General features: G+C 40.3%; 2 protein-coding genes, 1 long non-coding RNA gene, 1 other non-coding gene and 2 pseudogenes across 9 annotated transcripts; 2 read left to right on the plus strand and 4 right to left on the minus strand.

Moving 5' to 3' along the window:
• Positions 1–2,124: 2,124 nt before the first annotated feature.
• Positions 2,125–3,334, minus strand: LOC111328942 (patched domain-containing protein 3-like; annotated as a pseudogene).
• A 3,874-nt stretch (positions 3,335–7,208) lies between these two features.
• On the plus strand, positions 7,209–15,350 carry LOC148725897 (uncharacterized). 6 transcript variants are annotated; one of them, XR_015991142.1, is made up of 5 exons: positions 7,209–8,519; positions 13,571–13,652; positions 14,162–14,236; positions 14,528–14,602; positions 15,218–15,350. XR_015991142.1 is itself a non-coding variant. In XM_088731629.1 (4 exons), the coding sequence occupies exon 4, from the start codon at positions 10,146–10,148 to the stop codon at positions 10,812–10,814; it is 669 nt and encodes a 222-aa protein (XP_088587755.1). In that variant the 5' UTR covers positions 7,483–8,291; positions 8,427–8,519; positions 9,972–10,016; positions 10,142–10,145; the 3' UTR covers positions 10,815–11,052. The 6 variants fall into 6 exon arrangements, 4 of the variants coding, with proteins under 4 accessions (XP_088587754.1, XP_088587755.1, XP_088587753.1 ...); XM_088731629.1 differs by lacking the exons at positions 13,571–13,652; positions 14,162–14,236; positions 14,528–14,602; positions 15,218–15,350 and adding exons at positions 9,972–10,016; positions 10,142–11,052 and having other exon boundaries at positions 7,483–8,291; positions 8,427–8,519; XR_015991141.1 differs by lacking the exons at positions 14,528–14,602; positions 15,218–15,350 and adding an exon at positions 14,852–14,964 and having other exon boundaries at positions 8,062–8,519.
• Positions 12,436–13,143, minus strand: LOC111328953 (uncharacterized). Its single transcript, XM_022933510.2, has one exon. The coding sequence runs from the start codon at positions 13,012–13,014 to the stop codon at positions 12,436–12,438; it is 579 nt and encodes a 192-aa protein (XP_022789245.2). The 5' UTR covers positions 13,015–13,143.
• A 127-nt stretch (positions 15,351–15,477) lies between the features above and the next one.
• On the minus strand, positions 15,478–18,928 carry LOC111328962 (patched domain-containing protein 3-like; annotated as a pseudogene).
• An 892-nt stretch (positions 18,929–19,820) lies between these two features.
• Positions 19,821–21,289, plus strand: LOC111329667 (uncharacterized). The gene is made up of 2 exons (XR_015991257.1): positions 19,821–20,097; positions 20,383–21,289. It is a non-coding gene; the product is annotated as an uncharacterized LOC111329667 (long non-coding RNA).
• A 2,406-nt stretch (positions 21,290–23,695) lies between these two features.
• On the minus strand, positions 23,696–24,546 carry LOC111329589 (uncharacterized). The gene has a single exon (XR_015991156.1). It is a non-coding gene; the product is annotated as an uncharacterized LOC111329589 (transcript).
• Between the last annotated feature and the right edge of the window lie 445 nt (positions 24,547–24,991).

A 24,991-nucleotide genomic window follows, 5' to 3' on the forward strand; every position in this document is an offset into this window, starting at 1 on the left:
ACTGAAGGGATATTCGGATTCCTGACCGTTTACACACAACGACAACTCCGCGACCATTCGAAATGGAATGATTACCAAGCCCAGTGTTGTTTCGTGGTTCGATCGACAAAGTGAAAATGCCTCCCCCAAATAAGGCTAGAGTAGATCCAGATGCCACTGAGGCAAATTTGAGTTGGAAAGATGCCAAGCCATCAACGTCGTCGGCGATTAAGTGTGGCTGACGTTAAACTTCCTTACAATAATAATTTGCGTTTCCTCAGAAATACTGCGGTACACATGATAAAATTTATCGCCTGAACCTGCTACAAGATTAGGCAACCGGAGACCGCCAGCAATGTTAGCACCAGATCCATTTTGGTTTCACCGCAAACTCAAAAGATTGCAGGCGGAAATAATATCCGGACTCGAGAAAAAAAGCGGTTACACGAAAAAGCTTTCCGGATTCAAAAGTTATCGGATTCAAAGTTCCCACTTTAAATTGCGGATTCAAAATCTCCGGAGACACGACCAGACCGGGAAGTTTTTATTTCGGATTCGTCCACTTTCGTGTAAACGGTAGAATCAATCCGGTATTAAAACGTTTCGGATTCATCACGAATCCGGAACAATTTCCTCTAGTGTAACCCTAGTCTTATTGTATGGGCAATGTGAATTTCTGCCGGTCAGAGAAAGCCCAAATCCCCCACCCCCTTACCTGGGTCTAGTCAAGGAGGATGTCACGCAATCTAGTTTAGCTGAGGGATTTTGGTCTTAGGCTTGGGCTTGAAGTTGGGTCCAAAGCAAACAAAAACATTCCCAGGTAAATCCCATAATAAGCTGTGCAGGCTTTGCGAAAAAAAAGAAACAAGCAAACAAACAAACAAACAAACAAAATCAATCTTGGGACAGGAGCAGATCTGCAGTTCGGAATTAAAAACAAAAAAAAAAAAAACCAGAATCCCTCAATCTCACCAAATCCCAAACCTCCCTCCAATCAGGTGCTTATTACCCGGGAAGAAAACCTTAGGCCTCCGTGATGAAATAAAAAATATTTATAGTTAAAAACCAGACAGCCAAGGATCTGAAGGATTTTGCCGGCATGGGATCTTGGCAGGTACAATTTTGGAATCAGGGATAATGTACTATACTTTAGTGAGAATATACAAGGTTGATAAAAGTCGAAGGCCTGATTTCCCTCATTAAGCCGTATTTCCAAGCCAAACGTAAAATCAAAGAATGTTGATGTTGGAATGTTCATTTAATTAGTCGGTATAGACCTTAACTGTTACTAAAACTGCATGCTACCAGACGTTCTCCAGTGGGGACAAGTAAGGAGCTTTGCGTCGTCCTTTGATGTCCATCACCTCAATGCCAAAATGTTTGCAAATGGAATGCAGCATGGAAACACTTAGCTGTCGCAGTTTACCGACCTTGTACTTGTCACATAAGTTGAAAGTGTAGAAAACAATTGGGTGCAAGAATCCCACCTCCTTTAACACAACTGAGCGAACATTTTCGTGAGCGATTTCCTCTTCAGCGGCCATAATATCTTCGTCTTGATCAGATTCTGGATCGTCCGAAGGAGAATGCCGGAGTTTAGAGGCTCGTCTTGAAAAGTGTGACTGAGTTTCCTGTTCGGTCAAAAATTCACTTACTGTGAACAGTTTTTCCCCTTTCTGGTTTCGCGCGTAAAGTATGTCACGTGCAACATCCACTGGATAAATTTTCACTCCTGTTGCTTGCCCTGCTTTAAAATTTGCGTCTAAGTACTGTCGCTGGGAATCCCTAAACCTCGTTGTCTTTGTACCGGACATCGACTCGACACATCCTTCACGGAGGGCTGGTTGTTCGCGTCACAAGTAGTTTATCAAGGTATAATACTTTGACCATGTCCATATAAATTTCTCTGACCGGTAGAAACTCACATTGCCCATACAATAAGTGATTTTCAAAAGATCAGAATAGTGACGCGTTAAAAATGTTGAGTACACTGTTCTATGCTTCCGTCACGCTGTGTCCAAGGCATGAAGTTTTTTTAAAAGAAAAGAAAAACAGTGGACAAGAAAAGAAACTCTTTTTCTCTTATTGAAGTTATACTAATGCTAACTGGAAATGTAAACTTACTTAGCAATCAATCTAAAAGCCCTACCTTACAGCTGGAAACGAAGTGGATGTGCTGACAGCAAATGCTACCAAATCCGTTATAGTTGTCATGGTAACAGTTGTACCTGTATGTCTCATGACTGCTTCAATCTTTTTTGGCGTTGACAGGTCACGTGGCAGTCGATCAAGCTCATCCACCATAATGAACATGTCGTCTATACCGATCCAAGAACCAGGAATGGGAGGATTCCTACGAAGCTTACGAAAGGCACACGGAACCACATGCCTAGTCCAAGCCCTGCTAAAATTCCCAGGGCCACTGCAAACACTCCTGCGACAGCAAGCAAGGAATGGCCGGTCAGCGGATTAAAGAACTTTCCCAGCATGATGCAAGCAAAAGAGATCATGAGGGTGAAAGTGATTGACACCAGTGTGACGTCAGACCCGGTGCTTTCATCGATAGCATCATCCATACTCCGTTCACTTGATAAATGGACTTCGAAGCCGGAAAGTTTGTCCACCAACGAGGCAATCTTTTCGATAAATTTCGTCTCCCAGTTGAAAACGCCTTCGTATGCGTCGTCCTCAGACGGAGCACGGATGAGATAAATCATTTGCAGTGCTTTTGCACCAGTTGTGATCTCCTTCGTTCTAGCGATACTGCCAAATCGAGGTTGAACCAAAAAGGGCGTCCATTTCGCGTGACCAAGCTTGCGTCGTTAGCGGCTTTGCTCAGTTCAAGTTGAACTTGTGTCAAGTCTTTGCCAATCAGGTTACTCTCATTAAACTGCAGAAATTCCAGTGGGTTGGTGATCACGCATTCTTCTGGTGATGTGGATTTGTTACGCGACAGTGTAACACAAAAGTCAGAATAAGATTCCAGGTTCATAACTGCTTTATGGGCATGGAACGCCTGTCTCAAACATCCAGGAGAGAGAACATTGGGATGACTAGGTTTCGCTTCCAACAGGACGATCTCCTCTCGAAAGTTGACGAGGAAGTATTTCTGAGCAGTTTTTAAGTCATCCAGGGCCTTACTTTCTTACGGTATGTATAGTTTGACAGTTCTTCCTTCTGATTGGAACCTAACAAACCCCACAGAAGAGACACTGACGAACACGAGGCATATCTGGATTATTATCAATGGATTCTTGGCGATTCCTTCACCAAACCAACCAAAGAAGCTTTCAAAAAGACGCAAATACCAGCTGCAGAGCTTAGACCATAGTACACATGGATTGAATGATCGTGGAGAACAGCAGCTGCATAAATAACAATGGTAATATTGATAATAATTATGATACTATAATTATAATATGGATAGTAATACTAATAATAAGAACAATGATATTCATTATGACATAATGACATGGCTATTATACAAGTTTTGTCGGCTGTTCGTCATCGTCATCATCATCAACACCATCAGTGCTACTCTCATTTTACTGTAATCATTATCATTGCATATTCAACGCTCTGTCTTGTTCCTTATTGGTCAATGACAAATCTGTGAACAGGTTATAGAGGGTGATGTCCAATTTCCACTTCGCACTACCTCGAAATTTAAGCTTTTAACATTTCTCTCCTCAATTTTGTTCAGGTTAAAGGTTGCCTTAAAATCAATGGCTTAATGTAAAACAGTTAACGGTTGCCCTCTTTCACAACGGTCTTGGAATGGCCAGAGAAAAATCAAGCCATAGACACATGACTGGTAATTGATTTTTATGCCTTTATGGAGTTGTATGATGGCCTTGTTGGGTATTTATGAAAAAATGTAGGAACACAAAAAGATGTTCTTCTTTGATAGTTTGATAGTTCTTTGATAGTTTCAAAGACAATTAAAGGTTGTATTGGGTTGTGAAGGCGACTCACAACTCTGACTGCAAAACGAAAGAAACATGTACAATCTCTCCAAAAATTATGAAATTTTCTTTCCGACTCAACGCCTTGACTTGCCATTTTGACCACTCGCTTTTAGCTTTCTGTCATTCGTTTCTTGTTCCTTGTTATAGTAATATGCTTACGCAATCAGAAATAAATCGCTGACTCATGAATTATTAAGCTTCAGATAATTTGGAGCAAAGAAGGTTGGTATCCAGTCACGTAGCAATTGCACCAGTAGTAGAAAGAAATGAAAACAAGCGCTTGCTTCGCTGTTGTCTCAAACTGTTTTTCAATGTGGACTAGTTGGCAAATGGCTATTGACTGTAATCGTGAAAAACAGGAAACTGAGCAGGAGAAAGGAATACTCAGTTCCGGTATCCTCACAAAAACAAATTTACCTTCTTTAGAATAGACCACTTTCATAAATGGCTGCCGTATAAATATTCTTTTGTTTAAATTTAACTTAGGCCTTCTGGCCTCGCTTGAAATAATGTATTCTTTTGAATTTTGTACTGGAGAACAAGGCCGGTAGGGCTAATTCAAATTTAAACAAAAGAATATTAATCCGGCAGCCATTTATGAACGTGGTCTATTCGCTACCGACAAAAAGATTATTTCGAATTTGAGTCATCCTTTTCTGATCAACAGAATACGGAGTTCATTTTCGATAAGAAATATCAAAACTTAGCCCTTGCGGTTAACGGCCTTCTGTTTAACGTTTTCCAAACCACGCAAAATTCAGCGAAGCTCTCCTATTATAGTTTCGATTAAAAACTACCTAAAACAGGTGCCATGCAAAATTTACAACGCATTGACATGTTTCGTTCCTTTCCTTGCCAAAACAAAGAGACTAAACGGTTTTCTGTTGTTTTAAGGAACGCAACTTGTTATTTCGCTTCGCTTCAATAGGAAAAACAACTTTTTATATTCATTTTGTTGTTAAAAATAAAAACACAAAACCACCCCAACCTTGGTTCGCCTTGTGGTTCCACCTTAAGTTAAGGCGGCCTCTCCAAATTGTCCATGATAAGACGCGAGTGACTCTAGAGAGAACAATGTAGTGCTTACTTGATTAACCATTCAGTTTGAGAATAAATGGCCGAGGCCACATGGCCGAGGGCTGCCAAACAAACCCAGAATGCACTACCATCAAAAAGTTCATGGGAAGCAATTTCTCGGTCGAATAATTCATACCCATGTCTTTGTATGTCTAACAGCATGAGTTTTTTGTCTGACTTTTCATAAGAAAAATGGGTTAGACACTGAGCCTTCTGACCCATAACATCTGTTTCCTCGACACAACAATCACCAGTATTGTTTAAGTACTTGGTAAACTGTCCATCAATAATCTCGTCCACGGTCACAAATTCTCCTTTATCATCTTCACCGTAGTAGATCTTTCTACACCTTAGAACCTCTCCAAATGCATGTTTTCCAATGACTTTTTGTTCCAACTGGCGAGCAAAATTCCTTGCAAGAAGATGCATCTGAACCGCCTTTTGGGTGTGTTGTAGGACAGTTTGCCCAATGTCATTTATTCCCTTCACAGCATCAGGAAGGTATCTTTTAATTACCCAGGTAGTCCCCTTGGACTGTGGGTGCTTTGTGGTTGCTTTGTATGCATTGCGAAACCCACCGTGAGCAAACGGCTCTTATTCTTCGTTGAATTCGACAGTTATTATTATACAGCTCCTTTCCTTTAATTAATTTATGCGTTGTATCTCCTGCATCACGCTTCTTCCCTCTTTTCGCAGTCACTTTCTCTTTTAAGTTTTCCACGCGGCATCCGCCATACTAGAATCTTGAAAGGCATCCTCCAAAGAATTCTGGGTTTGTTCGGGCAGCCCTCGGCCATGTGGCAGCGTTCGGCCACGAACAAATTTTTTTTTTCCGACCGTGAAAAAAAAAAAAAAAAAAAAAAAAACTAGTGGCAGCGCTCGGCCGGGTAGTATTTAATTTTGATTTGATTTCATTTATCTTTGGTTTCATTTTATTTCTACTTTACATTTTACTTTCACTTGCTTTTATTTAAAAAAAGAAAAATGAGAAATAAATCGAAATAAAAAAAAAAAAAAAACAAAAATTATCCCTATAAATTTGAATATTTTTAATGGCAGCTCTCAGCCACCATACTACACCACTAGCGGTTGTGCCTGTTCGATAGGAAATATTTATATAATGCCTTCCTTCATCTCCGAAGTAGCATTATTGATAAACAAGTTGTAACGTAAAGATTTGCGAGTGTGGCCTGTATATATATAATTATCGAATCTTTTTGTGTTTGCTTCGATTGGAAATATAGAGAGATAGTTTCGCAAGCTGAACTCTGGATCTTTTAACTTCTATTCAAAGTAAAAAAAATGTTTTTCTAATGACCTTTGATTACAAATTCACCGCTGTGTAAGCCATGACACAAATTCTCCAACTGCTACTTCTTTGCAGGGTTTGTCAAAGAAAGCAGCAAGCGGGGCTGGCAAAGATTCTCTTCAAAGATTTCTTTTGACAGATTTTTGTCTCTCCCACACTCGCCCTGGATGTTCGTGGAATATTTAACCAACTTTAAATTCCAGATCGCATTGTATACCGACATCAACTAATTCTTTCTTGATACGTGTTTCGGTTTCCGGCAAAGGTTCAAACAGGTCAGTCTTTTTTGGGCTCATCACTGGCTCCCGAACAACTGTTTCCCCCATAATCTTTTAACAGCTGAGAAAGAAAGGTGTTTTAAGAGAACCTAAAATCTGGAGGTTTCCGCGTAAATCAGTTCGGTACTCACCCTGTTAACTTCCAACTTTTGAAGAGCTCTACTTCTTCTCGGTCGCTTCTCAGTACGGTCAGTCACCTCTGGATTTTCGCTGTCTGCTGAATACAAAGGTCGCTTTTTTACCTCGGAAGAATTTTTCTCTGGTAGGGCCTGAATCGTCAGCGCAGCAACAGGAAGAAGTAGCTTTTGCTAGCTTTTATAAAGACCCATTTCGACCATATAGCTTTTCTCATAGCAATCGTGAGACAAATGACTGCTACAGACAACAGAATGTTCGGACGGCTCGTCAAAATCGGCTCTTTTAACTTGAACAAATTTAACCCATTGTCGCTTCAAATTTGCTTCTTTTGGAAATTTATGCATTGTATGCCCGATTTTGTTTGAATTACTACAAAACTGGACGACACAATGCTTTACCATTACGAAAAATTTTAATATAATCAACCAAATTATAAGTAAAAAATAGTGACTAGACCGGCAAACAGGGGCTGCGAAGGAGACTTGCACATATCTCACGCGATCGGAAAAGAAAGCTTTTGACCTCAGTACAGGAAGGTTCCACCCGTGACGTCACAGGAAAGATGGCGCAATTCAAGATGGCGAATGTTTCGAATTTGAAAGAGCTTTTTCAAGGTCAAAATGGACTTTTGAGAAAAAACGAATTGCACATTTGAAGTAACTGATATATCTGTTACACAGCTGTGTGAAAAGAAAATGTACGATTTTTGGGTTTACAGGCCTTTAAACCAATCATTCACCAAGTTTGGTGAGGTACCTTTGAATAATCGTTACACAACGCTATTTTGAAAGTTCACGGTTCACCCTCCAAAAATTTCGTGCACTCGCGTGATCCTTGCCTCTACGGAAAATGGTTTTGGAGAAGATCTCTTATGGCGAAAACACCACTGAAGCGAAGGGAAGTGTGGAAGAAAGTAATCTGAACCGGCAGTGAGAAAATGAGACCGTCAGATTAAGTTGGAAAGTCAATAAATCCATTGCGAATTGATAGGAGGCAGTGTGGCTGAGTGGTTAGAGTGTCGGACTCGTAATCCGCCGCTCCCGGGTTCGAGTCCCACCCTGACGACTGGATTTGTTTCACGGTAGCCCCGAGTTCAGATCCTCGGCCACGCTTGTAAATAGCCAACTGGTTTGCCTCCGGCCGGTTGGGGTTCTTAATGATGTTCTTAATGATGTTATGTTCAATTTAGACCATTTGTTTCATTTGTTTGCAAGGACCGCAATGGAAACTACTGGTTTACCAGTAATTGTGTAATCCTATAAAAAGACTTTTTATTTATTTATTTTTTTTATCGCATCGACCACGTGGCGACCATAATTGAACTTCTAGTCTTGAATGCGAAGTTGTTCGCCCCGGAGTCGCCCTTTTGTGTTTGATTTCTCGCTTAGTTCTTTAAAATTCGGTTTTAAATTGATCTTTGGGGCTTTGAAACCCAGTGACATGTTCTAAAAGCGTTGTTTTAGCGATCAAATACGATGTTATTCGAGATATTTGAAGAAGCGAAAGCGGACACGTAGGGCGATGATATCATCTGTTGTTATGGTAATGCACTTTCGGTTACGTTTGTTACGTGCAACATTCGTTGGCGATTTGGCGATCTAATTTAACATCGAATTTCCATTCGATTAATTTTGAGTAACATACGAAATATAAACATTGCAAATTTAATACTTTTAGCGAAGGAGAAGTTGAAGATCAGAAGTAATCGAGCGACCTAACGGGCTTGCGCTACTACTTGGCCTGCGTCATTACGTTCCTGGGGGCAGAGTGGTGAGTGATATATTTACAACTCAAGCGCCAACTTTTGTGTTTGATTCCTCGCTTAGTTCCTTAAATTCGATTATAGATTGATATTTTGGGCTCTAAAACTCAGTGATATGCTCTAAAAGCATGGTTTTAGCGATGGGATGCGATGTCATCCGAGTTATTTGAAGAAGCGAAATCGGACACGAAGTGCGATATGATAGCTGTTGTTATGGAAATGCATTTTCCGTTACGTGTAATGCACCAATCAATGTCTTGCCCCAACAGGGGGAGCCTGGGCATACCCAGGGGCTATTGACATTTTTGAAAAAATTGTCAATAAGCCCCTCTGGAGGGCCTTATTAGAATGACAAAAAGCCCCACACAGGGAGGAAAGATACATCGTTAATTTATCTAAGGAATACCAGGACACTAAGAGATATATTTCCTCAAGAAAAGTTGAGAAGTATGCCACGATGCCACGAGCGAGACTGTCAAACACAGTTTCAACTTTAACTTTTTTTCCTATTTATATATACATACATACATACATACATACGTTAGTTGACCACTCCCCATGGGGGCTTTTCAGGGCCAATTCCCACCCATCCCACCCCAAGGGAGGACATCCACTACACAGTATTCTCGTGCGTGGGAAATTAACGTCTCCTACCCCTAACCCTGCAGGAGACGGGGCCTACGGTTTATTCGTCCTTATCCGAGAAGACTAGAATATCTATCCATTTATTGATTATAGAAAGGTAGCAAATTCTCCTCACTTATTTTAAGACCATGAGTATCGGTCCGGCCGGGGCTCGAACCCTCGACCTCCTGCACAACACAATCCGGCGCTCTAACCAATTGAGCTAACCGGGAGAATGAGCAGACATTGCATGAAAACATATTGCACTGGCTATTAAAAAATGAAAAATAAACAAGCTGAATATATTTTTTTTTCTTACCTTTTTTTACTTCTGTTGATTTAGTCGGCGCAAAAGCTGCCATTTTGATTTATGCCAATTCGACTCTCTTTCCCAGTCCTTCTCTGACGAAATGGTCAATGAACCCTACCCTGGGGTGAGCCCTGTGTCAATAGAAGTTTACAGCCCCTCCCCTGGGCAAGGCTATTTTGTCGATAGCCCGTGTATGCCCGGGCTCCCCCCGTTGGGGCAAGACATTAGAGAACTTAAGCACCAGGCTATTTTGCGACGGCGACGGCGACGGCGACCGGAAGTGACTTTTTGTTCCGGTAGGCGTTCTGGAGTTGTCTGTCAAGTCGCCTTCGTTTCGCGCGAACGTGAGAACCTTCATTTTGGCGTTGTATCCAGAACGTGAGTATTTTTCCCTCACTAGCTTGTCTCAAACTTGTTGTAACATTTTATTTTGCTCTTGTTACCTTTTTAGAATTATTTTCTTTCATGTTGTTGAAATTGTATACTCAAACATAGATAAACACACGGACATTTTCATTTCTCGTAGCTTTGAGCAAAAGATTTCGGCGCCCGCCTCCGATGGAAAGGCAAAGTAAGCTTAACTATTGAGTCTTTCGAAGACATTTCAACGGAAAATATTTTTATGTTTATCTTAATAAGTTTACATTTTTCCTCGACCATCGGTCAAACAGATGAATTGTCGTATTTTGCTTTTAGAGCTATGGAGTGGACTGAAGATCATGATGTTATTTTGCTTCGAGAAATCCTGGCGAGCGATTTGTTTTCATTCAAAAAAGGAAGTGTTGCCAGGGGAGAAAGGTGGGAATCGATCACAGAAAAGTTAAGTCAAGTGAAGACACTCTGTTTCCATCTTAAAGATAAGAGGGCAGTAAGAGACCGATGGGTTCTTCTCAAGAAGAAGTATAAGGCTAAGATGCACCAAGAAGAAACTACAAGTGGAATATCCGTGGACGATATGTCTGAAATAGATGTTTTGCTAGAAGAACTCGTCGGGAAAGAAGAAAGCTTAAACAAAGTTGGTGATGCTCAGTCAAGAAAGCAAAAAGAAGATAAAAGCAAGGCAGAGGACATAAGGCAGAAAGCTTTAGAGCGATACAGCGAAACGAAAAAGCGCAAGTCAACAGAGAATGGCGACGAATGCGAGGAGAAACCGAGGAGCCAACGGAGAAGTGCTCGCACCGAACCACTAGTTGAATTCATGCAAGAGAAAGTTAAGACTGAGCGAGAAATACGACAACAAGAGCTGGATCTAAGAAGACTAGAGCAAGAGCAGAATCAGCGAGTGATGGTGACTGTCTTACAGCAACAACAACAAACAAATCAAGCCATTCTGTCGGTTATTGAAAAGCTTCTTGAGAAGAAAGAATGATATTTTCCCTAAGTATTAACATGTAAAGTCAGTGTTTATTTGTTTCAGAAAAAAGACAGATATTTGTTGAAATTGATGTCTTATTATTTACTTACGTTTTGTGAATTCGAAAAAAAAACCAAGTTCATTCATTATTATTGTTACAAGTTTGATCACTTCTGCATTGTTGACCACCAAGAAGAATTCAAGTACTTAATGAATTTGTGTTTAATTAAAATGGCCTTCATTTCTGCTCGGTTTATCTGAGAGAATTTATCTAAAATAATACTGCAATGAAGGAGGGTCTAGACCAAAAAACTCTGAGGTTTTGTTTCCATATAGGCAGGTAACAGCATTATTAAGAAGTGCACATACAAGATACATTTTTCCCACACTACTCATTCCAATTTTCAGGTTTTTCTTAAAATCCAAAAACTTGAAGTCGTTGATGATGTCACCAAAGAGCCACTCCACCGTTACTCTAACAGAACTCATGTCAAAATTGTATTGTTCCATCATCGGTGTTAGGACACCATGGCGAAATAGGGCCTGTAGGTGTATTCGCAGCGGATAGGCGGGATCACCATAAACACTCATGGGTTGGCCAGTTGGGGAAAATGCATTCCTTTCCAATTCCTGGAGAGGATTGGAATCTACCAACATGCTTGCATTATGTTTTCTCCCCTCTGCATACAAAAAGGGATAAATAAAATTAATAAATCAAAGAAACCTTATGTGGCAGCTTATATTCATGGCATCCCAGTGAACATAACTTACCGACAGGCCCATATATGTATATGAGAACGATCCTTCGCAGTAAAGCACTATTTGAGCAATAGTGAAGATCAGACCTGAAAAAAATTTCAGGCCTGTACGGGACTCGAACCACTGACCTCTGCGATACTAGTGCAGCGCTCTACCAATTGAGCTAACAAGCCAACTGGGAGCAGGCCATCAAATTAATTCGATATCAACCCGTAGATGATAAATCAAACAACAACAAACATATGAAACATATGTGTGAACTGCGGTCATGAGACGTATATGAGAACGATCCTTCGCAGTAAAGCACTATTTGAGCAATAGTGAAGATCAGACCTGAAAAAAATTTCAGGCCTGTACGGGACTCGAACCACTGACCTCTGCGATACTAGTGCAGCGCTCTACCAATTGAGCTAACAAGCCAACTGGGAGCAGGCCATCAAATTAATTCGATATCAACCCGTAGATGATAAATCAAACAACAACAAACATATGAAACATATGTGTGAACTGCGGTCATGAGACGTATATGAGAACGATCCTTCGCAGTAAAGCACTATTTGAGCAATAGTGAAGATCAGACCTGAAAAAAATTTCAGGCCTGTACGGGACTCGAACCACTGACCTCTGCGATACTAGTGCAGCGCTCTACCAATTGAGTTAACAAGCCAACTGGGAGCAGGCCATCAAATTAATTCGATATCAACCCGTAGATGATAAATCAAACAACAACAAACATATGAAACATATGTGTGAACTGCGGTCATGAGACGTATATGAGAACGATCCTTCGCAGTAAAGCACTATTTGAGGCCCATATATATTTCCAATAAGTCCATTTGGTAGAGCGACGGACTAAAACTTGAGGGAATGTACACGTTTATGGCCATTGTACACTATTCTTTGGGCGAGAAATTGGTCTGACTGTTCCGTCAATAAACCCAAAGCAGTTGCTGAGAGGTGCACCTTTTGCATGAATAACATCTGCATACTCCTGTAGCATTGGCGGACTCAATATATCAAAATTCCATTGTGAAATACGATGACCATGGCTCAAAAAAATATGATCCATCATTGTATTGGTAATCATACTTATTTCATGAACTGGTCTTGCGAAACGATGAATCATGTCTGAATCGCGACATGGATACGAGAAGCGCTTCAGAAGCATACAAAGCCCTTCAGTTCGGTGACACGTTGTTCTTTGTGGACAGCGGATGGTGTCTGGTAATTGAAGGACATTTGCCAATAACGTTATGTCCTGTTTTCGCACTCCGAACTCCGCTAAACACTCTGATTCATCCATCTGGTCGAAATCAAACTTAGGGTATGAGCTGTAAGGGAATTCTGGATTCTTGGAACTGTAACTTTCGTACAAGGTCAAAAATTCTTCGTCACTGATGATTTTACTATCGTACAAAAAAAGAAGCAGATTTCTCATCTCACTAAAGGATGACATGCTCTCACACAGCTTATCTTAAAAGCGAACAGAGTTTGCCACCGACGTCGCCGCCGCAAACCTCGTCTAGCTGCTTAACGTTTATAATTTGGCGGGAACGACGTTGTTCTCTTCCCAGGTTCTTTCGGTCGCTAAAGTTGCCGTTGCCTCAAAAACGAACGGTGCTTAAGTTCCCTATTGATTGGTGCATAATTCGTTGGCGATTTGATGATCTAGTTTAGCATCGATTTTCCGTTCGGTTAATTTTGAGAAACATACAGAATACAATCATTGCAAATTTAATATTTTTAGCGAAGGAGCAGTCGAATATGAGAAATTATCGAGTGACCGGAAAAGGCTTGCGGTTCTACCGTCTACTGAGTAATACAATGGCTCTTGTCTTGTTGAGTGATATATTTATAACTCAAGCGCCAACTGGCAAAATTTCGAATAACAAGTGATAATTTTCGAATGCCTATGCTATAGAATGGTGTGAATTTGCCTTGGATACCAGTATATCAATGTTGATGATAATTTATATGTTCATTGAAAATTATATTTTTGTTTGAATGTGTAGTTGTTGGTTTTTTTTGTTCCTTCTGGCGCTGCCTGTTGAATTCTGCTTGTTCAATTCTCCGTCTGTTCTGTCGCTATCCTTGGTGAGTAAATGTTTTGAAAGGAAGAAAGTATATGTTTTTTATACATTACTTTTTGTATAACTTGGTTTACCTAAGGGATCTTTGAACCCTAACTAGCAAAATTATATTTATGTTTGTGTAGATCTTAGTGCTGCAAAGCAAAACAAGCCAAAAAAATTTTAAAAGTTCTACCTCGTTGCTTTCATCTTTGTTGATGGGAATAGTTGTGATTTAGGTCTAGTTTTCTCATACAGGTCTCCCAATATTTAGTGGAGATATTACAAGGCAAATTCATTTACTTTGTGGCACATCAGAGCTTTATAAGAGGAGAATGGGCCCTGATGTCCAAATTTCTTGAGAATGATGTATCCACTTGTTGTCAGATTCTCGGGAAATATTACTTACATGTTAATGATGAACTTTTACTCTCAAATTATCTTCAATTACCTCTACCCAAGAGGATAAGGGACTTTTACCTCGAGTTTTACACTATTTCTTACTTATTTTGTCTTTGAAATTTATCGTTTCAGGAAAGTCTTGGATTGTAATAATGACATTTATATTTCCCTGAGAAGCCCATTTTATGCACTTTAAAATGAGATACGGTAGGTATTACTGCTATAAATATTTGTTGAGATATTAATTCAAAACTGAATGGTGCATGTTTTTTTTTGGTTGATTTCTTGGGAATGACGTTGACAAAAATAAAAATTCAGAAAAAATTTGCTATGTATTCTTTTGCTTTCAGATTTTTAGGAAATGTTGCTTATATGTTAATAACTAACTTTTGCTATCAAATAATCTCCACTAACCTATACTTATGAGGATAAGTGACTTTTTCCTCAAGTTTTACACTAATACATACTTATTTTGTCTTTCAAATTTGTCTTTTTCAGGAAAGTCTTTGGTTTTAGTGATAAGATTTATATTTCCCCAAGAAGCCGATTTTATGCACTTTAAAATTAGATATGGTAGGTGTTACTGCTGTAAATATTTGTTGAGATATTAATTCAAAACTGAATGTTGTGTTAAAAATTCCTAAAATATTTACTATTTATTCTTTTTATATGAGATTTTCAGGAAACGTTGCTTGCATGTTAATAATGAACTTCTACTATCAAACAATCTTCAGTAACCTATACTTATGAGGATAAGTGAATTTTACTTCAAGGTTTGCACTAATTTTTACGTATTTCGTCTTTTCAAATTTATGTTTTCAGGAAAGTCTGGATTTTAATGATAAAATTTATATTTCCCTGAGAAGCCCATTTAATAGCCTTCAAAATGAGATATGGCAGGTGTTACTGCTGCAAATATTTGTTGAGATATTAATCGATTATTTGAACACTGATTGTCGCTGTTTTTTGGTTAATTTCTTTCGAATTACATTGGCCCTCATAAAAATTCATTAAAAATTTACTATTTATTCTTTTTTTATGAGGTTTTCAGGAAATGTTGCTTACATGTTAATAATTAACTTCTACTATTAATTAATCTTCAGTAACCTCTACTTATGAGGATAACTGACGTTTTTCTCAAATTTACACTGTTTCTAACTTGCTTGTCCTTTCAATTTATTTTTTCAGGAAAGTCCTGGCTTTCAATGATAAAATTTAGGTTCTCCTGAGAAGCCCATTTTATACACTTTAAAACGAGATATTGTAGGTGTCCTTGCTGTAAATACTTGGTGAGATAATAATTAAAAACTGAATGTACCAATTTCTTGCGTTTTTGGGCTGTTACAAAGGACGTACGTACTATCACACCTAATTTACTCAAGTATCTTAATACAGTGCTCTAAAACTGGCGTGCAGGATTTTTTTTTTGGTAGTTCTTTGGAGAAGAACTATCGCTCCTGAGTTACCTCCATGAGAACACTCGCAGCGATAGTGCTCAGAGCCTCCACTACTCGCTTGTTAGCTGTTCTTTGTTTGATATTATGTACGCATGCGCGACATGTGCACTATAATCGACAGCAAATCCAACGACCATAACAAGGTTTATCATTGACACAGAAATCAGTGACACATCCCATGTCACCATCAAACCAAACAACTCGCATATCAGGGCTGCAAAGTTAAGAACCACTAGGAGCGTCACGGTGTTGTCTACCAGAAAAGGACTTGAGACAATCAACACTGCTAGGGCCGCGACTATCAAGTTTCTTGTGGTTTCCGTGAACGTGATAGCGTACTGTTCAAAAAATATAAAAGATCGAGCGATTGGAAAGGCATCCAGTTTGGACTTTTCAGTTATATCCCTGGCGAATTGAAGTCATCGCGTCCTTCTGGAAGGTGGAGCTGCCAGAGTTCTTCATAAAGCCCATGATTCGCGCTGCTTCTATTTTTGTACCGTCGTCAGAAAACTTCAAGTCCTGGCTGAAGTAAGAATACTCAGGAATGCGAAGGAAAGTTGTTAATTCAGGCAGAAACTGTGGACCAGTAATGTTTTTCTTAAAGTTTTTAGCATATTGAGCAAAGGTATCCATCCAAGACAGTGATAGGTTCCTAAAATGTTTATTTTCCGTGACAATGTTTGTAAGCTTTCTGATGTGTTCCTGGGTGGAGTACATTTCATAATCAACGCTACCCGTTTGAACGATGCTCACTCCAAGGGACACCTCAAAGTGTTGTTCTTGAGCGGTCAAAAACTACTTCATCCAAGATTCATCCTTCGCCAGGATTCTTCTGTCAAACGTCTCGTTTACCTGGGTTACTCCATATATTCCGGCTGCAAGCAGTGACAGTGAAAACAAAAGAACGATGACTTTTGTCCCTGGAAGCGTTAAGAACCTAGCCCAATACTCCATTGCTCGGTTTGACGTCTGTTTAATAGGTTCGTCCCAGGCTGGCTTTCCTTCCTTTGGTTTAGGCGCAAGGCAGAATGGGAGGCAGTCTCGGCGACCGGATTTAATTCTCCTTACGTCGTGGGACATAATTGCCACCAAGCATATGGCAATCAAAAGGAATGACGGGGTCACTGTCAAGGCGGCTAGATGCAGAAATACCTAGGAATACAAAAAGTTATTTGAGCCTTAAATATGCCACAAGACTGATTGCAACACTACGGAAGCTATCTGACAAATAATGTACGTACAATATTAAGGAACAGGGCCAAAATGGTAACTGGGTATTTGATGATGATAACGAATTTTATGCTGAAATAAAACATGTACTTTTGAGATGCGATTAACTCTCAAACTCTCCAACTTTAAATTTAACAAATGGTAAACACCACAGCGTACACTTTTGAGTTATGGATGCACGCGGGAGGTTGCTAAGCACGAAAGAAGCGTAAGAGTCTCTCGAAGCGATAGCCGAGAGCGACTCTAGCTTCTTGAGTGCTGAGCAAACCTCCCAAGTGCATCCATAACTCAATAGTGTACGCTGTGGTGTTTGCCATTTTTTTTATAACATAACATTGATACATTGTAGCTAAAGAGTTCTCTTTTATTTAACAAATCTTACGTGACCAGAAAAAACAAGTGCGCGCAGAAAAATAGTTTTTGCATTTGCTCACGTCAGCAGCGTACACCCATGGGTAAATGGAAGACGCTGTATTGACCAATCAGAGCGCGCGCTTTACTTTGGTTATGTTATAATTAACAATTATTCCACAAGCGCGCGTTGGATATGAGATGATAGATAGCCAACGAGGCGCGTAGTGCCGAGTTGGCTATAATCATCTCATATCCAACAAGCGCGAGTGGAATAATTGTTTTATTAAAAAAAAAGGCCCCCAAGATATTAGGCAAATCTTCTCGATTTTATTTTGTGGTAAGAAACCGGATGTTACAATGTACAGATATCAGATTATGGTATATTGGCTCATATACCATAATGGCTAAGGCAAAAAAAAGTCTTGAACTGCATTATCCAATGATCCAGGTCTTAATAATATAAATTATCGATCAAAACTAAGCTTTCTTCCCATTAATACTTCATTTAGAGAAGCCTAGGCGCACCTTGATATCCCTAAAAACAAGCAGGCGAGACGTCTTTCAGTTTTTCGTGGGCAATAAATTCAAATGGAATGGAAAAAAATCCCATTATTTTAGGGACTTACCTGATAGCTGGAAACGAGGTTGAGGCGCTGACTGCAAACGTCACCAAATCTGTCATAGTGGTCATGGTGACAGTTGATTCCGAGTGCATCATAACCGCTTTGATCTTTGCTGTCGTTGAAAGGTCACGTGGTTGCCGATCAAGCTCGTCCACCATGATAAACATGTCGTCGATGCCGATTCCAAGAACGAGGAACGGTAGCACTCCAACAAGACTGACAAATGGAACGCGGAACCACATACCTAGGCCGAGTCCAGCCAAAATGCCTAGGGCCACTGTGAAGACTCCTGCGTTAGCAAGCAACGTATGATCGTTCAACGGATTTAAGAACTTTCCCAGCATTGTGCAAGCAAAGGAGATCATAAGGGTGAAAGTGATTGACACCAAAGTGACGTCAGACCCAGTGCTTTCAGCAATGACATCGTCAAGGCTCCTTTCACTTCAAAAGTGGACTTCGTAGCAGGAGAGATCATCTCTCAACGATGAAACTTTGTCAATAAAACTCTTCTCCCAATTAAGAACTTTCTCGTTCATGTCGTCGTCACCGGGGTCACGGACCAGATACACCATTTGCAATGCCTTGGCGCCAGTTATGATTCCATGTTTTCGAGTAACATTACCGAACAATCGGTTAAAGTTGAACCGGAAGGGGTGACCATTTCGCATGTTCAAGCTGGTGTCGTTGCATGCTTTGCTCAGTTCATGTTGAACCTTTTTTATGTCTTTATCAATCAATAAAGTTTCGTTGAACTGCACGAATTCCAGTGGGTTGATCATAACGCAGTCTTCTGGTGATCTGGATTGGTTCCCCAACAGAGTGACAAAGAAGTCGGAATAAGATTCCAATTCAGTGACTGCTTTGTGTGCTCGAAAGGCTTGTCTCAGACACTCAGGGGATAGAACATTAGGATGGCTAGGCGATGCCACCAAAAGGACGATTTCTTCTCGAAAATTGACTCGAAAGTATCTTTCTGCAGCTTCTAGGTCATCTATGGCCTTGCTTGTTTCGGGGATAAACAGTTTTACGGTTCTGTTTTCCACTTGAAACCAGATAAATCCCACGGAACAGTCACTGACAAACACAAGACATATGTGGATTGTTATCAATGGATGTTTGGCGATTCCTGCAGCAAACCAACCAAAGAAGCGTTCTAAAAGACGTAAGTACCAGCTGCAGATCGAAGACCAGACACTATATGGATTAAAGGGATACTCTCCACCAAATTTTAACATTTAATTAAAATGTAGATCTTTTGCCAAAACAACTACTGGACGAGGAAAAAGTTCCCTCAAACTTTTCATTCGATTAAAATCCTGGTACAAAAGCGCGAAATTGACTCAATTCAAAGACCGGAAGCTTGTCACAAGAAAAGCGGGTTGAATACGCTAAATACATCAAGCAAAATAAGATGGTGGATAGTCTTCTTTGCGTGCTGTTTAGACTGATTCCCCGGAAGTCGACAGCAGTGGTAGTGGAAACAGATGATTCTGAGCCAGATATAAGGCGTCTTGGGGGTCAGCGTACTATCCAGCAGTTTTATTTCTTGTTTCAATGGATGCCGGCCATTGTTAGGCAATGGTGGAATAGTGTAGACAAGCGTCAATCTGCTATTGCGGACAAGTAAGGGGCCTGCATTACTTTCTTTAAATTCAATAAAATTGAGTCCGGTAACGGTATATTTTAGCGTCAAATATCAACATTAATTGGGGTTTTTCGAGGCCAACACAAAGAAATTGTAAATAGAAATTGTAAATAAACATAGTGTTAAAAAATCACGACACGCTATGGTGGAGTCAATGGGTTAAATTTAGGGCAACCGAGAACAAAATGTCCACTAAGTAACAGAGTGAAGGACTTGAATTCGGGACCACTCGGTCACACTGGCTCCACATTTACAGTTACAATTGATCGATTTTGTCTTCGATTGGTTGTTGATTTATCGATGTATCCCATGGAAACTCGCCTTCCATTGAATAAAAATTTCTAGAGACAGATCGGTCCAAACCGATCAAAATTACTGAGAAAGTGCATAGTAATATTAGATAGAAATGTTTTGAAAATCAGTTCAGTAACTCATTTGGATGAAGAATAATTTCCTTCTTGCCCGTGTTCGCTTAGATTCACCACTTCCCACATAACCCCACAGCTTTGCCAGCGCGAAATGCAACTGGTTCAAAACTCGTCGATCTGGTTTGACAACATGCAGGTCAAGGCCAGACCCAATGCCCGCGAGGGGGCCGCGGTTTATGCGATTGAGGAGATCTCTTTGGAGCTGGTAGTGAAATTGGCGCCAAACCATCCACTGGGAGTGGTGTCTGTGGAGAGCGGTTAGAAGATCGGAGTGACAGCAGCTCAATGGAGAAGCTGGATGCTTCAGATGACAACGTTTCTTACACATCAGGTAAATGTCAAACTACTGCTGTTTTAAATTTTCGCTTGTCCTTTATTTCATGTAATGGAAAGATCTATTTTTTCGCGAAACGTTCTTCTCGCCTTTTTCAAAGCAATTGAGTTTCACCTTCTGAGACTCCGAAAGTAACAGCCCTCGATACATTCGAATTAAGAAGCCGCATTAAGGAACTTCGCAATATAAGTTGAATTTAACGATGTAATACTCCGATGTTTTTTCCCATCAATTTAGATACAATGACTTCGATAAATGTCATTTTTGTATTTCTGATTTCAGAATGGAAGCATAATGGATGGCCTCATTCTGTGGAAACGTAACGTTGACAAGCGTTTCGAGGGCGTAGAAGACTGCATGATCTGTTTCTCTGTCATTCATGGCAGCAACTACTCTCTTCCTAAATTGAGCTGCAAAACATGCAAGAAAAAATTCCATTCGGCCTGTCTTTATAAATGGTTCAGCACCAGTAACAATGCCACTTGTCCACTTTGTCGGAATCTTTTCTAATCCTTAAACTTTCGAAAGTTAGCAACATGTATTAATAGGGACCTTAAGCAACCACGACGGCGACGGCAACGGCAACGGCAACGAGGACGTGGAAAAACAAGAGATCTAATTGGCAGAACAATAACCCAGCACGTGCATTTTGAAACTTTGTACATTTCTTAACCGTCCTATGCAAAACAACAACGTGAAATCGCCAAAATTTGCGTCGTCTGCGAACCGAAACCGCGACGGCAAATTATTTTAATTTCCATTTGGAACTCAACGCTGCTTTTGTACGTCATGCGGAAGTTGAGCTGTGACGTCGTATGAGACAGTAAGCTCATGCAGCCATTTTTAAAATTCTAACTAGGAGTAGAAATTAATTTTTTAATCGAAGTCTTCCTTGGCGTTGCCGTCCTGACTGCTTAAGGTCCCTAATAGCTCATTCTAGTCCTTTCAAATTCAACTACATTCTCCAGTGAACAGGAGTTGAGAGTGAGCTACCACAACCGTTGGAGGATTTCATGTTGATTAAAACCAAATTCTCTGAACTTATTTACAGGGAAAGTTTAAGAAAGCAGTTTTAAACTCATCGATATTTCTCCCTACTGTTTGTCAAATAATTCTTATGAAGTTAGTTCGGAGGATTTGATATTAGATCAACTAATTGTCCTTTAATTGATATTTTTCTTTATTCTTATCTCTTGTCTGCTTAATATTGTATTGATATTGTAAGGAGAAATTCTGTCTTGGTCACTCTGGGGGTTGTAGGAGCTCCTTGACAACATCTGGTATGGTTTTCTTCTATCTGCAAAGAAAACATCGGTTCTGTAAGATGAAAAGAGAGCAGAGTAGCGAGTGTTCACCTGGAAACAACGAGAATGATGGCGGATGGAGATGGTTAACAAATATTTCAAACAACAAACTATAAACAGTTAGTCTAAATGCCAAGAGGTGCAGAATCCGAAGCGCAGCTCTTGGACTTAAGTAGACTGGTCGGAATATAAAAACACCTTTGTTTGGCCAACGTGGAGTTTCAAGCTGTCCAGGTCTGACTTCATCGAGCTTTCTATTGTTTCAATTTTGATCCATATTTTCGAAGCGCCTCGCTCAATCCTAACTGAAGCATTAAGAAGACGCCACCGAGTTAATCGTTATTTGTTTCCTAAGGTATTCCAGTGTTCTTATTCCAAAGGCAGTTGTGATCCCTCAACCCCCACCCCTCTGCCCCTCTCCCCTCTCTCTCCCCTCTCCCCCTTTCTCCCCCTCTCCCCCATCCCCCCCGCTCCCCAAGATAATGAGCAGGAAAGTAAAACAGGTTTTCGCCTCGAAATTCAATTAAATTATAGGCAGCTCGCTAAAACAAAAAGAAAACGAGGCGAGTTGAGCTGGGAAATTTTCCAGATCAAGTACTGTCCAAACGGCAATAATTAAGCCCCAGTTCCCATCAGAATCTGTGTGGAGAGTCTCCTGTAGATGTAAGGTTAGAACTTGTTCTACTTATTCAACACAAGGACTCAGTGTACGCAGTAGTCAATTATTGCTCAGAATTTTAACGCGCGGTTGGGCATAGATCAAATTTTCAATATCACTTTGGTCTTCTTACTCCGATACTTGTTGTCGTTGTATGGCCGTCAATTTATCTAACCTCTAAACAAACGTTGTCTTTAAACTTCATCTTGCGTCTGTTGATGACGCCTGTGGTTTACTTTTAGTTCAGAGTTTTAGTGCTCTGGCTAACGCTTTTAAAATTAAAAATCAACCGGTCATTTAAGAGGATGGTGAAAGAAAGCGGGGAGGGCTACGGTCAAGATCACGTTTCACGGAAAATAAATTGGTCCTTTCACAATTCACGGGAAATAAATCGGTGTTTCACGTTTCGCGAAAAAGAAATGCATTTTTTGATACGAACGTACGTAACTTGTGATCTTTGGAAAGCTGCGCCCAAAGCACAGCCTTTTGTGATGTCTTGACCAACTGTCCTCTTCTTGTTCTGGGTGCAGCATAAAGAAAATCGAGCTCCTTGTCAGTATACATGACTCAGGGCACCACTCTCCACAGCTACATCATCCGATTCACTGTCGGAGGAGTCTTCATCGTATTCGGAAAGTTGATCACTTCCAGAATCCCTTGATGAAATTGCACCCTCTCTTCCTCTATCTTCATTTTCTGGCGCAAACTGTAGCCGTTCCCCCTTGTGGAGAACAGTCTGGTACATGTTCAGGTGAAGAGTTCCAGCCTTGTACTTCGTTGTTTCTTGTCGGACAGTGCGTTGTCTGACGTATTTACCGTAGACGTTTTCCTAGTTCCTCATGAGATCTTGGTCAGTTAAACTCATGGAAGGATACCTTTGTTGTATCATTCTTGGAAAATCCTCAAGATGGATTTGTGTCAAAGGTTCCGGATAATGCGATGATGAGTGTGTGAAAGATACACCATTGTCGTTGGGTTCGAATGCAAAAGCTTTCCACAGCTCCTGGTGAACGAACTGTTCGCATAAAGGTGCAGTCAATACTGCTCTGAACTCGTTTTGCTTCAGCAAGAGATCTCACTCCGCAAAAGTCTAATACAGTTTTCTTTTTAAAAGGGATTCAAATCCTTATGCGCTGTACTAGAGAACAGAAAACGGGATTTCTCCTTGTGAATTAAAACTTTCTTGTAAGCTTGTGTTATAAAGACACTGATCAAAAACGGTTACATTTGGTAAAGGATGCAGATATCTACCTTGATCTGTTTACGCCATCATGAAATTGCAATTGCGCGTGGATGGGTCAAATAACAAATCTGAAGAAGGGTCACCGAAGACCAAGAATACCGTGACAAAGGTCAAGTTGTCCTGTCACGGTTGCGAAATATTGTTTATTATTGTCGAAACTACAACCAAAATCACGGTTCACGACAGATTGAACACTTCTTTCTCATTTCATGGAGGATGATTTTGGAAAATCACGGTTCACGGCTATTAATGAAATCACGATTCACGAGGAAAAAAAATAAGGCATTTCACGTATCACGGGAAAAATAGGCCATTCACGAATCACGAAAATACCTTCTATCACCCTCATTTAGAGTACGTCACGCGCTCTAGGAAGGATATGGAAAACGATTAAAGTTTCACCACTTTATTGATTGATTAAGATTTACCACATCTCATAAGAGCGTTTGATCAGAAACGATGCCATTGAATTGACTTGGCAGCTATTGTCCTCTTCACTGTAAAACTCCGTGCACGGCTTCATATGTCCAGCGCAACTCATAGATCAATCTACTTGAATTATAACCAACTACTACTTTTGAAATATTTGTTACTGAGAAAGAGAGAACTAAATAAAAGTCACAGTTCCACGTTTATAGTCAGCCTACTGCTTTTGTAGTTTCCAATAGGCGCGGTTGTCGTAATTTGCATCAGCACCAACAACAGTTGGAGCTTCAAAACCCGAGAAGCCTTCCATTCCCCTTCTCCTCCACGGTTTCCTTCCACTTCGGGGCCATCTTGAAAGATGTATCTGCGCGTCACGACGTTTTCAATGAAGTATTTGCCATCTCCTTGTGGGATGATTTTCCAGTACGCTCGATTGTAGTAATTGGCATCCGCTCCCACAATTTTAGGTGCTTTGGTCCAGCCTCCTTCGCCTCCACGATCCCCTTCAAGTTTTGCACCAGTTGAAAACAAATACCTTTTTGTTTCAACGTTCTCTATGAAGTATTTCTCTTCACCTTGTGGAATAATTTTCCAGTAGGCTCGGTTGTAGTAATTCGCATCGGCTCCCACAACATTAGGCGCTTTCGTAGCCAGAGAAGGATAACCAACCACCTTCGTCTCCTCGGTTTCCTTTTATTTCAGGGCCGTCTTGAAACAAGTAACGGTATGTTTCGACATTTTCTATGAGATACGTTCCCTCGGCAATACCACAAGCCATGTTAACTGAGAGGGCCATTGGGACTTGCGGTTTTGGCTATTTTTTAGATTGGTTTTTCGGTTTTTTGTGCCAAAAAACATCTGTTTTTCGGTTTTATTGTTCAATGCGTTTTGCGGATTTTCCGTTTTCAGCATTTGGTTCTCGGTTTTTGTCAAAAATTTTGACGGGTACTTGGATTTGGTATCCGATGTGCTTTTTCGGTTTTTCATATTGGGGTTCCGGTTTCTCTTCGATCGGAGCATAGTTAATCGAGGGACTGGTTAGGAAGGCCGGCAAACTTCAAAGGACCGGCTTATTGTTTTACGATTCGCCATCGTTGTCACAGTAAACAAACATGGCGTAAACAAACATTGTCACAGTAAACAACATGGCGTCTGGCATCGAAGACTTTATGTTCGAAGAAGATTTCGATGCTATTATGGCAGTTTTAGAAGAAGATGAGAATTTGGAAGAACAGTTTTATGAAGCTGTACAGGAAGTGT

This window comes from Stylophora pistillata, chromosome 8 (assembly GCF_964205215.1).
Source record: "Stylophora pistillata chromosome 8, jaStyPist1.2, whole genome shotgun sequence".
Taxonomy (NCBI): domain Eukaryota; kingdom Metazoa; phylum Cnidaria; class Anthozoa; order Scleractinia; family Pocilloporidae; genus Stylophora; species Stylophora pistillata.